At 33.3% G+C, this 14697-nt stretch overlaps 1 protein-coding gene across 1 annotated transcript in view; it reads left to right on the plus strand.

The window, feature by feature from the left end:
• EndoA (endophilin-A) overlaps positions 1-14697 on the plus strand; it is a 443293-nt gene that overhangs the window by 326074 nt on the left and 102522 nt on the right. Inside the window, exon 6 of the mRNA XM_068377602.1 lies at positions 6925-6975. Within this exon, the coding sequence (XP_068233703.1) occupies positions 6925-6975 (51 nt within the window). The remainder of the gene's footprint in view (positions 1-6924; positions 6976-14697) is intronic.

The raw sequence follows: 14697 nt of genomic DNA on the forward strand, positions 1-14697 counted from the left end.
TTAAATGATATGCTTTTAAAAGGAAAGCGTGCAGTCAAAGGTAACACCGAGTATTGTCAAATATATAAATAACTTTTATTATGGTATGTATATTGAATGTGGTAAATTTTGAAATAGTAGTAGGGTACAAAATCAGCTAGAATTATTAAGGTTTTAATTTTGCTGGAACTTACCCACATTAGCTACTAGCTACACCCCTTAGTGTTACGTACGAAATTTCTGATAAAACCAGCAACCAACCTACTGCAATTGAGTAAGGTGAATGAGAGCAGCAGGAGTAATATTCTAATGAAGAGTGCTGTATAAAGAGAGTATTCAATAACAATCATGTTGAAACTACTAACATAATTTTAAGCACAATTAAAAGTGTGCTGAAGGAAGTATTTTTGTCCTGCACTACCGAGTCGCCTTTTTTATCGTGTAAGGATGAGTTATTAGATTAAATACATAGGTGTAGCAGTGGGAGTTCTTTTAAGATATTTATGGCTGACAAATTTTACTGTGATGGAGGGAGTGCTGTTACTGAGCATCCATAATTTGCTTCTTATGTTAAATGTGTCGATGATTTATGCGTTTCTATGTGAAATGAACAAGAACCACAGATTTGGTATATGGTTTCTATAAAACTTCTGATCTGAAATTCAATACTAAGGTGTAGGTTTACTTTTAAAAGAAGGAAAAGCTATTTTCCTTCTTTAGTATACTGTAAACTGGCCAGTGTTCTAAAATATTTGAACCATCATGGAGGATATTCATCCCTTCAAAAGATTATTTATCTCAGCCTATGTGAACAGAATATTTATTCATTGCATAGGTTTGAAATCGGAACTAGATAAGATTGAGCAGTTATTTAATGATGAACATCAAAGTAACAACATCTGAGAAAAAATTCGAGACTTCAATATCCAAAACCACCTAATAATGAGAACCCTCCAGGGTATACGGAGCAGTATCAAAGAGGAAAGAAAGAAGTAATGTTTTTATCATCGAAGGGATTACTCCTTTTGGGCCTTATGAAAGAGTGGCAAACAGATTCTTCAGCCGTCCTAACAATGTAATATTCAATTACTGGAAACAGAATGGCATTTCACAGGGAAAGGAACAGATGACCAACATTTTTTATTTATTTGATAAGAAATTGTAAATCCCTCAAACGTAGCACTGTTTATGGCTACCCTAGCCTTGTGAAGAATTACAGAACATCAAAGGAACTATGGTGCCATATTCCAACACTTCACAAAAAATTTCAACTGAATGTCTAAAATTGGATGTTGTTTATTAACAGTTAAGTGAAATTTAGTCAACACAAGACAAGAAGCCCCCTACAATTTCTACACAAAACCTTGAAAGGGATTTGCAAATTATTTCATTCATATTCTTCCTTAGACCTATAGGCATCACTTTGGTTGTTAATGACTAATGAGAGAGGAAGGAGTAACTGCCACCAGACAGTAACAAATAAATGAGAAAATCTCAAAAGTAATTAGGGAATAATAGGTCTCTATACTGGATACAACAACCATGTCCTTGGCTCTGAGATGCAACTGACTGGAAAGAGTAAGACATATAAGGATTCAGTAATGAGCCTACCAACCATTTTGATGTGGAATTATAGGTTAGATACTCACATTGAATACCAATTTGTTCAAACAGCAAGTTAATTTCCCCCGTAAAAATCAGTGTAAACTGGATTAATCTGTTCCAGACCTCAAAAGTCACTAATTTTAAAGTATTTTATTTCCACGAACATCCCCTGTCATCCATGTTACATCTCTCGAAGCAGGTTAAATGTTGATGTCTACTCTTAAACTAAAAATTCCTTTACGTGTAATTGTCCTCCCCCTCTCATGTCATGTTGGTGGTGTATGGCAATACTGCTTCGTTGGTAGATCATATCCCTTTCACCTCTTGTCTTTCAGGCCTCTCGTTACCATATGTTAGTTCTAACCTCTTTACCCGTGCTTCAGGTGGGCATTATGTGTTAGGAAGTTCGTACAGTAACTCAATTTCATTTTTATATTCAGAAATTTTGCATTCATTAAGGCCCTTGAGGATCAGGAATCTCCTGTGATAGGGATGTGCCTGGCTGTGTATTTGGAAAATATGATAGCCAGGGCTTAAATTTGGAAACAAAGGGGAACCAGACCTGAAACCCTGTTTTAGGTAGCAAAGATTTTCTTATCTTGGAGATTGCTGAGGAGAATAAATCTTCTGCCTTGGTTTTTTTTTTCCAGAGAAGTGTAACACTTTAGCAGATCAGTTAAGGTGGAAACGACAGATTTTGCGAAAACAAATGGTCTGCATCATTTGACATGTTCAGAGATTGGAATGTGGTAGGTCAGACCAAATGTAGACTTGTTTGCAACATCTTTCAACAAGAAGATATAGCTGTATTGCTTGTTTGTTGCAGATCCATTAGCATGGAAGTTGGACGCATTGTTACAAGGCTGGTTGAATCTAGATCTATGTGCTTTTTTCCTCTGTTTTATTTGTCGGTAACCAAGTTCAGGGACTCGTCGAATGGAAGGATAACTCTGGTGGCACCGTTTGACCTCAGAGAGAATAGTTTACGGATCTGTGGCCTCTGCTGTCGGAGTTTTTGAAGAGTGTACCTTACAAGACCAATCTTCTCAGACAACCAATATCCAAAGAGGTTCACTTAAAGCCCCACGAGCTACATCTAAAGGCATGGAGACTATCCAACTTGTTCTTAGAGATAAGGGAGAATCTACAGCCTTTAAATGGTCCATTTGAGGATTAAAAAGAAAGTCTACCAATAACATATATAACAATTGAATGTTTATTATAATCTGTCTAAATCTAGGAATGTTTCAGTAAAAGAAACTAAATAGGATGATTTTGTTAAGTTTTAAATTATGTATTTTATGGAAAGAATTTGTCTATAGTAGCAATTACAGGTTATTGGGCCATGCTTAATTCTGTTCTCAAACATCTAGGATGGGATTTATCCAAGTCTGGTATTACATCTGATTTTTTTCATGTTGTTTATTATTGAGAAACCTCCAGTTTAGAGGATTCTATATGTAATATTGCATTATCTCAAGAGCTCTCATTCCAAACCTTTGGAAGTTCTTTCTCGTAATAATCTTACTGTTCAAACTTTTTCTCTTAACTTTACCATCAGCTAAACATAAGCTAATATTGAACTAATGGCTATTTCCTTTGATATGTATTTTGCTGAGATAATTATTTTTTTCTCTTACCTGCTTTCAAGGCTAAAGAGGATTTCAAGACAAGATGTTTCCCTCAAAATTTTCACACCTCTTTTGGGGATGAGGTTGTTAATACCTCGGAAAATAGATCCCTATGTTCCATGAGGACCTTAAGTGTAAAACATCACAGCAAAGGTTCCTAATATGTTTTGTGGGGTTAGGATTACAAACTTTCCTCTTTCCAAGAATGTTACGTTCTTTTCTTTTTATTAAGATTTAAGCGACGTAAGTTCATATAAAATTGAACCAAAGTTAAATGGAGGTCTTAAGAGTTAAAGTTGTTGTTATTAAAAGCTCAGCTACCTCTCTTAATTTCTGTTGAAAATTGTTTTAGAAAGAGTCTTGGAGGAACCTCAGTGGTGTTCCCAGTCTATTTTTTTCTGAACATTACTTTAAAAAAGCCTGGTTTGCTTATAAGAATCTTGGGGAAGCAAGCTCTCTGATAGCTATGAGTAATGTAGTTAGATAAAAGTTGACTATTTTTGATGAAAAAATTTTTGACTGGGATTCAAATTATAATACTTTCTCTGGAATAATCCAGGATGATGGGTAACAGTATATGTAGTTTTTAAAAGTTAAGCACTTTTTTTTTTGTTAGAGTAGTATATTTTTTTATATTCTTTTTATTCTTTTTAAGTTTTATCTCCTCGGGATTTAGTTTTAGTTTTTTCAATCTGAATCTGCAAGTATTCTTTCTTTGTTTACAATGATTACATTTAAACTAGTTTTAAAGAAAGGGGAGTCTCTTGCAGTTTTAAGTACACAAGTAAGCTGGGACTATAGATTTCCTGAATCTTTCCTTTGCAATTCCACCTCCATCACAATGTGGTAGTTAGCAATATGAACGCCAGGGGAAATTCATAGAAATAAACATAACTTTGATAATAGAATTACATATTTATGTATTCAACTGTCTTTCATTGACATCCACCATCTCCCCACTAAGTAGTGAGGTCAACAGATTGTTGAACTAGTATTGACATATGCAAAACATCAAATGATGCCCATTCCACACCAGAGGGGCAGGGCATTTATTAGGAAAGAAAGTAGGAAGTTTAACCAGCTTCGAGAGAGAAGCAATATGAACACCGAGTGAGCATAGAAAAAGGTCATTTTATTATTCAAATTCTGGTTTACTGGAAGTGGCTGGTTAAATGACACACTAACACATCCCCCTCTAACTTTCAAATGATCTCTTTTATTTTGCTTCAATTTTGTAATGTTTTTCACAGCTTTTCTATTTTGGAAGATCTTATTTTAGGCCCCACTGTGTACGTATTCCAAAAACATGCAAAAGCATTAGAAAAAATACTGTAAAAGAATTATAATCATGGTTTTGCCGGTAGGCACTGAGAGGGAGCTATTATTACAAGTTCCAGCTAAACATAATTGTTGCTTAACCTCCGAAAATTTTTTTTGATGATCAAGACATATAATTCTCACGAATGTTCTTCGAAGAACGATTTGTTGAAATTAAAAGATGATCACTCTCCGAGGTTGCTTTGTAGGTGTGTGTGTATATATATATATATATATATATATATTTATGTATATATATATATATGTGTGTGTGTGTAATATATATATATATATATGTATATATATGTATTTACTGTACTGTGTGTATATATATATATATATAATATTATATATGTATATATATATGAATATATATAAATATATATATATATATATATATACTGTATATATATATACATATATATATATATATATATATCTCATGTAGAATCTACTGGTCACTTTTACCAGATAATTTACGTTTGTGTTACTATAATTATTTCTTAGGAAAGTTGAGAGATCTTCGAGGCTATCAAAATCTGGAGATGATCATTATAAAAATGTATATGTATACATTATATGTAAGTGTGTGTATGTTTATGTTTGGACAAGAGGAGGAATTTCAGAGTAAATTTATAAGAGTACGGATTGAAGAGCACAAAGAAATCTGGAAGATAGAGTGGTGAATATTAGTTTGGATAAATATTAGTATGTGAGGAGTATAATGGAAACTGTTAATTAATATTAACACATAAGAGTAATTACAATGAGTGTCAATAGCCCATGCAGTAATGTATTATGGGATTTTATAACAGATTCTGCTCTCTAGAAATTAAGTGTAATTTTCAACAAGAAGGAAATGAGAGTGAACTGTTGAGATAAACTTTTTTTTCTCTTGTTGTTTTGTTGTAAATAGAACTACTAAAATTATTGGAAAAAGGTGAGATTTGTAAGATAAAAATAAAGGAAGGATTTTTGTTTTGAAAAGGGTTGTTCATGTGAAATAAATGGAGGACGATAGTTTGGTGAAAGTAGTGTATAATTCGGAAATGTTTTGGGGTCAAGAGGAGAGTAAGGCGTGAAAAGTGCTGGATATGATTATAGGATGAAAGAAGTACTGGAAAAGAATGATTATAAAAAAACATCATTTAACTGCTAGATTGTGCAAGATAGAGGTGAGTGGCAAAGTGTTAGTAATGGAATTATTCGTCCTTCTGTGTACAGTAGCCCACTGTCCCACGCCCCAATCACAGGGTCTGTAGAGCCATAATATATTGTATTCGATCAATTCTGAGTATGGTTTTGAACTTGAATCCATGTTATGGAAATCTCAGACATAACAAACTGGGGTGAAATGTCCTTCTATATGTGTGTGTATGTTGTTATGGTATGGTAGTTATTCCAGAGTTTCAAGATGATGAAGGAGACTTATTATTTCCTGCAATAAACGTCTTGTTATTTTGTGTGTTCCCTGATGGCATGAAAATATTTTGTGGACAAAAGTATCCTATGGTTGATGACATTTACGTTAAGGTATTTTATTTTTAATGTTATTTTTCAAGAGATGAGAGGATTTTTTTTATACCAGTCACTTTATATGGAAATTAGTCACATTTAGAGGAATGAGTGTAAGCATGGCATCTGTTATTGAAATGTTAGTTTAATGTTGCTGACCTGTAGCTGTGTACGTAAGATTATCGTATTCTTAAAGTTATTCTCTGAATTTCCGTTAGATTTTGTGTCGGTGGAAGATTTGAGTGTTGCAACAGTTGACAGAAACTTACAAGTTTTGTTATTTTACACAATGCAGCTTACTGTTGTCACAGATTTTTTTCTTAGTCCTATTAGACTAGAATGTTTTATTAGAATGTTTATTTATATACTATATTTTTTTCATAGTTTATGGTTAAGTTATTGAAGCAGCAAAACGGGGCTGCTGAATTTTGTACGTTGATGTTTTGATATTTTTATGTTATTTTATAAAGATTTGTTGAATGATATTGAATGCTATTGAATGGTTCTATCATTACTTACTAAGCCTTATTTTGACTATTAGATTTTTCATACTTAACCCTTACCTTGAGAAACATCCAAAGGTTTTGAATCATGTCTCATATGTGGTTGGTATTTGACAATCATAATTTTGGTAAATGCTTATCATCATTTTGTATATGATTAAATACAAAAAGGTTTTTGTATTGCAGACGTCTTAATTTTATATAAGAATCAATACAAATGGGTTTTGTCTTGCAGAATTTCTATTGGAAGTCAACACTGAGTTTGTGTTGGTTTGTCCCATACATTATGGTTGTCAGTAATAGGTCCAGTGACACGATTGGTAACCTTTAGACTTTGGAATGTTGTAGCTAATGTATGTTTGTTTGTGTTCTAGCACTTGGCAGCACGCCAACTGGTAGTCCAGCCCGGAGCCCAGGTTGGGGGGGTATGTACAGTTATTTGCACACTGCTGATGTACTGCCGCTATTGTGCGCGGCCCTTGTTAAACTCATGTCTATTTGGCTTTAGATGGTATTGCATTTTGTGTTTGGGACTAACCTTCTTTTTTTTTTTAGAAGAAAAAGGCTTCATGAGTACAGTATTTCCTTAAGTGTAATGTGGGCAGTTGGCTTCTTTGGTTCAGATTTCATTTGTTTCTGAACAGAAGTAAAGTGGTTTGCAAATATTTGCTTTTATGAATGCTGCATTGAAGTATTAGCGTATTAGTAGATGGTTAGATGAGATTGTAGAGGAACTAGCAATGATAAGTATGGATTAATAAATATATTTAGAGCTTTCTCTTTATCAGCTACGTGTTTGGATTTTACATCCGCAGATTGTAAATTCCTTGCAAAAGGAAAATCAAAATGTTTTTTTTTCTTTAAATATCCTGTTTATTGAGTACAAACCCTTGTCTTGCAATAGTTTGTTACTTTGGTATTTCAAATGACAGGCCACATAAGAATTTGTAGATGAGGGCAATGCACAGGCATCTAGAGAAGTCAGACATTTTTTATGGGGAATGATACCTCTACTTTATTACTTCATGTCCTTGTTAGTTGCAAACTTTGCCCTTTGTGCATTTTCAAATGAATTGCCTGACTACCCAATTGTATGTATCAGTAAGATCATGACAAAAACTTGAGGACCATAATGCAAACATACCATATAGTAGCCCAAAATTAGAACACTGCTCTTCCCCAAAAAATCATAAATGTTTCTGTTACTTAAAATTATATAATTTGGTCAGTTTAGACCATGAAATGTCCCTTCTTGATATCCTGTAAAACTGACTACTTCCATGATGAAGGTATTCTCTGTTGAATGCAAGCCCTTGTCAGTTTACAGCCTTCCTGATGACAAAAATCTTAATAAGGAAGCTTGGAGAAGCTCCTGGTTTAGTCTTTGTGGTATGTTTTACCAGCATGAACTTGACTTTGTGGTCCAGACTGTTATACTTCAATTATGATAAGAGCAGGAAATACTTATGTTAGCAAAGTACATAGACATTTCATGAAAAGAAGCTTGGAATTTGTCTGCCGGAATTGCGCAAAACCAAAGTCAGTTATCCTTTCCTAGTAGAGTCAGGCCCTGAGCAAGTTCCCACAAAAATGTTGGCAGTTAAGATATGAAGTAAAATATTTTAAAGGATTTCTTAAGATAATCATAATTTGCTGATCAATTTTCCTTGTGATGTGTAGTAACTCAGGAACAATATAGATGTTATTTGTTTCTTCACTGACGAGTCAAGTTTTATTTCATAGTAGATTTAGTATAACACCTACATTTAAGTCACTAATAGGAGGAAGAATATTTGTCAACCAGCTGATCTTTTAGAATTGGAATTGGAATTTTCAGTGCAATTGCTAATTGGTTTTCAAGACCTTTCTGCATAGATTAACAATAAAAGGTGTTAGTTACACAAAAGAAACTGCTGATGGACATCTCAAGAAACCTCTGGCTGGTTATTTTGTTAATTTTTTCAATGTAATCAAATTTGAAACCATAGTTACCATGAGTCTCTTCTCAATGTTTTCAGTTTTTGCAGTCAATAAATATCTTTGGGCTGATTTAAGTTAAGTCTCTCCTGTTTGTAAACAAGGGTGCTCCCAGCTTTTTGCTATGTAAAGAGTTGTCTTCTCCAACTTAAACACCTTTGAGGTTTTTTGATCAGTATGAAACAAGCTCTTGAGTGTTTTTGGGAATTAAACACTTCTTTAGAGTTGGATTGAAGAGTTCCCCCATTCCTTCATTAATATGAACTAAGGCTAACAGAAAGCAGGGCAGGTTGATGAAAAAGTAAAAAGTTCTTCTGCACTTTTAAAAGGATAAAAAAGTTGAAGAGAGGATCAGAAGAAACTAAGGTACTCCATGATACTATGTGATATTCAGGAAAACAAAGAGACCCTCTCCTTATTTGAGCAATCTTGAGAAAAAAAAATCAATCTTGAAAGGCTGTTTTCATCATCATGGTCATCTTTAGCATAAGAATATAGCAATTACCTATAAAATTATCTCATTTACAAGACTGATCATAACATAATTGTTCCTATTCAATTGAAAAAAATAAGACAGCAGCAACAAACAATGGAGAATTTTCTAGAGATCAATAACAATTCCCGATGATTGCAGAGTAAAAGGACAAGCAAGAAAAAAGAATTCTTGGGCATGATCAACTATTATCATTAATGATAAGTATCACAGGTAGTAATTTGGAATTCAAAGAGGAGGATAAGGTTTGGGTATTATATCCCACTTGGAGAGTGACCTTTTTCCATGGGGCCTGAAATGCAACTTCATATGCTAATTTTCATTTGGTCTGCCATTCAAAATACCAAGTACTAGTCCTTAATAAGGCAATGGTTATTATGTTATAGAAATGTCAGAGAAAAAAAGATAACACATTACTATTTTATAATAAAGAACAAAGCCTTGTAATTCTAAATCTCATAAAATTCTTCCGTTATAGATGAGAAAAATTCATTTCATATTTTTAGGTAATTTGGAATTTATGTACAAATTGTCTTTGTGATAAGATTACAAGTAATTATATTCTAGTGTTTTCGGGATATTGTTAGCTTGGGGTAGCTTTTGTAGCTCTCTATATTAGTCCTAATGGTAAAACAGTATATTTAGAGTGGTCCCCTTTCAAATCTTTTTACGACGTGAAACCTTATCATAGATCACTGCTAATTGTAGTATTGTTAGTTCGTTAGGTCTCCATATAAAAGTGAATGTTTCAGTAGGAAGTGACCGTTTATATTATGGATTACTAAGTTGTTTTGTTTCACAAATAGAAACGACCCCCAACAACTAAAGAATTGCCTGTAGATTTACAGAGAAAGGATATGAAGTTACGTTACTGTATTATCACAATTTTGACGTGGAAATAGCGACAGAATTATGTAGGAAAGATTTCCCTGTTTCCAGCTTTGGGTAAGCACATTAATTCTAATGTAGTATCATGTGGCTTTGTGAATGAAATTTTGGTAGCAGTGTACATATCAAGATTTTCGTTTTATTTCATGTTATAATTTTCAATGTGGGATGTACTGTAATTGTTTTGGTAATTCTCTTTTCTTAGGGCTTGATATACATTCTCTGATTTTGATATTTATCATGCCATTGATTATTTTTATGATGAAATTATGAAGTGCAATTCTTAGATTATCTTTTTCCGTCTTCATTCATCAGGACCATTAGATAAAAGAACGCTATTTGATAATGAATGGTCTCAAACGTAAATGATATCCAATTCATTTATCTTGAAATTTTACAATTTACATTTCTATTTTTGAGGGATGGATTTGAGAGCCATTTTGAAGGGTACATTCACATTCCAATATCTAAACAAAGCCTACTGTTGGTACACTTTTCAACTTCTGTAATAAATTTAGTAAACAATAAAATTTTAAATTTATCATATTATCACTTACTTGCTGCTAGTTTTATGTTTATGGAACTTCGCCCACAATACTACAGAAATGGAAAACTTTAACATATTCTTTGGACTTGGTTTTCTATTTGTCTTTATTATCCACAATATTATTCATATCAACTAAATTACTCTGAGTACAATTTTTTTGTTATGCAGAGACATTTAGGTTATAGTAACTTTGAAGGTACTGTTATTAATTTTATGATCTGCCTACATCATTTCCAGTAATTTTCATTTATCCTTACCACGGCTAACTTTTCAAAGTGAATTACATAACAGTAATTATTATTATTCTGTCATATTTATGCTCCAATTTGATGTTGTATCAGGGCGCTATTAATAGATTATGAATTCTGTTCTATTTGTATGCGATCAGCATTAGTGAATTATGATTTGTAGGTTATGAGGCTCTTATTAGAACCATAAATGTTAGTATTGCAATATTTATTATTAGAGCATACGCAATATTGATTAATTTTCAGGCTGATAAAGTAACTGTTTTGTTACTCAACTTGACTGGCGAGAATTGTATTGCCACGTACTTCGTGAATAAGAACGCCGTTGGTTTTCATCTTTTTACTCAGTGATGTTTGCATAGATGCATGCACTGATATGTAGTCTTGATATGATTTTGATTTGAATTTGTCATTATTAGTGCTTAATCCAAAGAAAAAAAAAACTATTTTGAAAAAGTGTTATGACTTGATATATATACAATGAAAGTATCATATAAAGTTCATATTTATGGTTGAGAGGAGCAAATCTTTTATAGAGTGAAGTGTACCCTCTTCTATCTACTATAATTGAAGAATAGGTAGTAATTTTCTATTTGAAGAATAGATCTAGCTGATTTGGAAAACATATGTAAGGTGTTATTTAATAATATGAAAATTATAATTTAGATTATGAGGAAACATTATACTTGATCAGTTTTACTCAATACAGTATGGCATTAGAATCAAATCCTCGGAAACCGTTATAATGCTGTGTTTATTGAGTTTATTACTACATAAATGGCTGTCTTTGTTGGTCTTATGAATTTAGAATATTTCCGAAACTGATTTAGACACTTGAGATGTCAGTCACTTATTAGTGTTTTAAGTTTCAAGTGGCTTATTTTGACTCTCTTATTGTCAGTTATAGTTTAGGTAATTCATCATTAAAATAAATATTACCTCAACACTTTCAAGTTTTTGCATAAATGTTCTAGTTTATATTTTTTTAGGTTTGGCATAAGCATCTGAAATATCTTTATTTTTAGTAGGAAGAGACTTGTGGTAAGATGTTTCCTTTGGATAAGAGCCCTCTTCTTTCAAGCAACACTTGCTACCTTTTTCTGTAGTTACCAGGAAGCCTGACTATACAGTAGTTTTACCATGTTGGAGGGAATTGGTATACATACCTATTATGGAAATATTTTATCAGATATCCTTCTATTGGTGGCATCCTCTGTGTTGGAAGCCTTTATCACGTGGTAGTAATGTAATCGACCAAAATTTTTCTTGTTTATCAGTAGCAGTGACTAATTCTCTTAGCATTACTTACAGTGGGTCATACAAGTTATAGTAACAACAGTAGCAGGAGAGTAATATGTAAACAAGCTTTTGGTAGCTTCAGTTCTTAGGAGATTTCCGTAGATTTTGTCATTTTAAGGAATTGAAACTTCTATGGCTCACATAAGACCACCCATATCAATGGTTTGGTCAACTAGATCACCGAGCAGATTTAAATTAAGGATGTTAGTTTAGACCATAATTTTCTTCTCTGTTGTGTCTTTCATTTTCTTCTGTAATGAAGACAAAAATAAGAGGAATTGTTTTAAAAGAGGTATTAGTTATTACTAAAGGGTTGTGATGGCTTATTTGAAACGTCCCTTCCTGCCGATATACCGGACTTGGGTTCGAGTACTGCTCAAGCTTGATAGTTTCTTGTAGTGTCTGAAACCTCAGCATCCTTGTGAGCAAGGGCTAGAGTGTTTGGGGGAGCCTATAAGTCTACCTGCTGAGTCATCAGCAGCCATTACCTGGCCCTCGATGGGGTGGAGAGGGATCTTGGGCCTTGATCATATGTTTATATTGTCAGTCTCTGCTAGCAAGGGATTTGCTATTCATGAGTGGCCTCTAAACTTTTAAAGCCTTTGTGGGCCTCTCAGGTACATCTCTGAAAATGCCATGTAGTTCTTAGCGAAACGATAAGTAAATCGATGATCTTTCAAGTCATTCTTTGACCACTGGTGTTTCAGCCAGTATCTTTTTATCTTGACACCAGAAATGAGAGAAAATATCCATTTTTGGTAAAAGGACAAAGCCATGAAAGACATGTAATTATAGATGCCTATAGTTAATCTTTATTATTTCTTCTCGGTTCAAATTGTCCAGTAACAAAAATGTCGAGGTTAACTACTTCCAAATCCAAGTCAATGGCTTCTTTACTAGAATATATATGGAAATATTGACTTCGTAATATAAATCAAAATACGAGATCCATGCATCTAATTACCCACTCATCTGTTTAAGAGGAATACCTGTTGATCTTTCTGTAAGTGAAATTTAGTGTAATAGTTATTATCTTCTTTTACTAAAACACCTCAAGTATTCTCCAAAGTCAGGGCATAAGTGAAATCTTTGGTTTTATTGGGTATTTGTCATAAATAATCTCCAGATACCTTGCTCGTGATAGTTTTAATGTGAAAACTATGCTCCCAACACCCAAATTAGCTCTATAATATCACCAGATAGCTGTGTGAATTCTTGAGTAAGTAATCTGATTTTACCTTTCTACAAGAAGCAGGTTTTCTAAGTACTGTATAGGGGTAGGTATGGATCTCCATTCTAGATACAGTATATTAGTGCATAATTGTGTCAGTCAATTTCAGATGTTGCCAAACATCTTGGATATATCTAATTAAGAAAAAACATATATCCCCATGGATTATTTTTAAGTATCTGTCCAGTTTTCTGTTCACTATTCAACAGTATACAGATTCTCATGGCCCAAATCATCTGGCAATCTTCTTAGAAGTATTCTTTCTATTAGCCATAAGCTGAGAATTACATGTGTGTACTTTGTGTCTTACCATATAGTCTAGGATATCATCTTTGCCATTTTTCAATCATTGTCTTGGTCTTCCTAGTTATATTTCTTACTGCTTTTATGTCCATTGTTTTTGTGAACAGTGCCCCATCCCTTCTAAATGCATTTCCAAACTGTCTCAATCTTTGAGATAATAATTTCTCTGCCGGCAGCAGGACACCATTTGTAATAGGCTCTTCTATGTGTGTTTTTCCTATAAAGCTTAGTCTTCTGTTGTCACACTTTTTCATAATCTCTTCTGTTTTCGTTGCCAGTGTCCATGTCTCTGAGGCTTAGAGTAGTATAGTATAGATACAGGCCTTTTGCATGCGTCATAAAATTTTCTCTGCTTACCAATGAGGTACATTTATTTACCTATAGTCCAAAATAATCTCTCCATTCCATCCAGATAGTAGCTTTTCTTCATCTTTCTATGCTCGGAATATCAAACTCCAAGATAACCTATTCCACCACAGTATGGGGAGCCACTTATTGTCTTCCCCATATATTTCTATTCTACATTAATAAAGAGAAAAATTTGAATAGGTATTTAAACAGGGATGTGGATGGTTGCATATGCTGTACCTTCAATAAAAACAGTTGAATCAAGTTTACAGCAAAAAAAAAAAAGAAAAAAAAAAAGAAATAGAACTATAAGAGAGAAACTACTACTTAGCCTTTTACCAGAATCTGCCAAATGTTTAAGAGATATCAAGAGTAAAAATAACAAAATATTTTCCAAATTTACATGGGTCATAAGGACCATGTGTCACTGAGACTAGAAAGAATGTCAACTATGTTCTTCTCTGACAAGTGCAAAGAAAAGTTATTTTCAAGAGGTAGAATCAATGTTGAGGAGAGTCTCCCAAGAGATTGTATTTACTCCATGCTAAATACAGGGGGATCGGTATATTAATATGACTTCATATCATGATACAAAGTTAATAAAGGGAATTATAATTAAAATGAAAGAGTAAGCTACTTAGGTTTGTGGGTGTGCTAGGAAAAACAGAAATCGTAGAGAATATGCTAGGGTATTCAGATTAGGGTAGATATTGACAAAGCAAAGGGTTCATATATAAAGAGGGATCCAACACTTGGGTTGTACAGTACCTGTGTACCACTGTAGTTGATAGCAGCAGCCTTCAGATTCTGTTG

This window comes from Palaemon carinicauda, chromosome 7 (assembly GCF_036898095.1).
Source record: "Palaemon carinicauda isolate YSFRI2023 chromosome 7, ASM3689809v2, whole genome shotgun sequence".
NCBI lineage: Eukaryota > Metazoa > Arthropoda > Malacostraca > Decapoda > Palaemonidae > Palaemon > Palaemon carinicauda.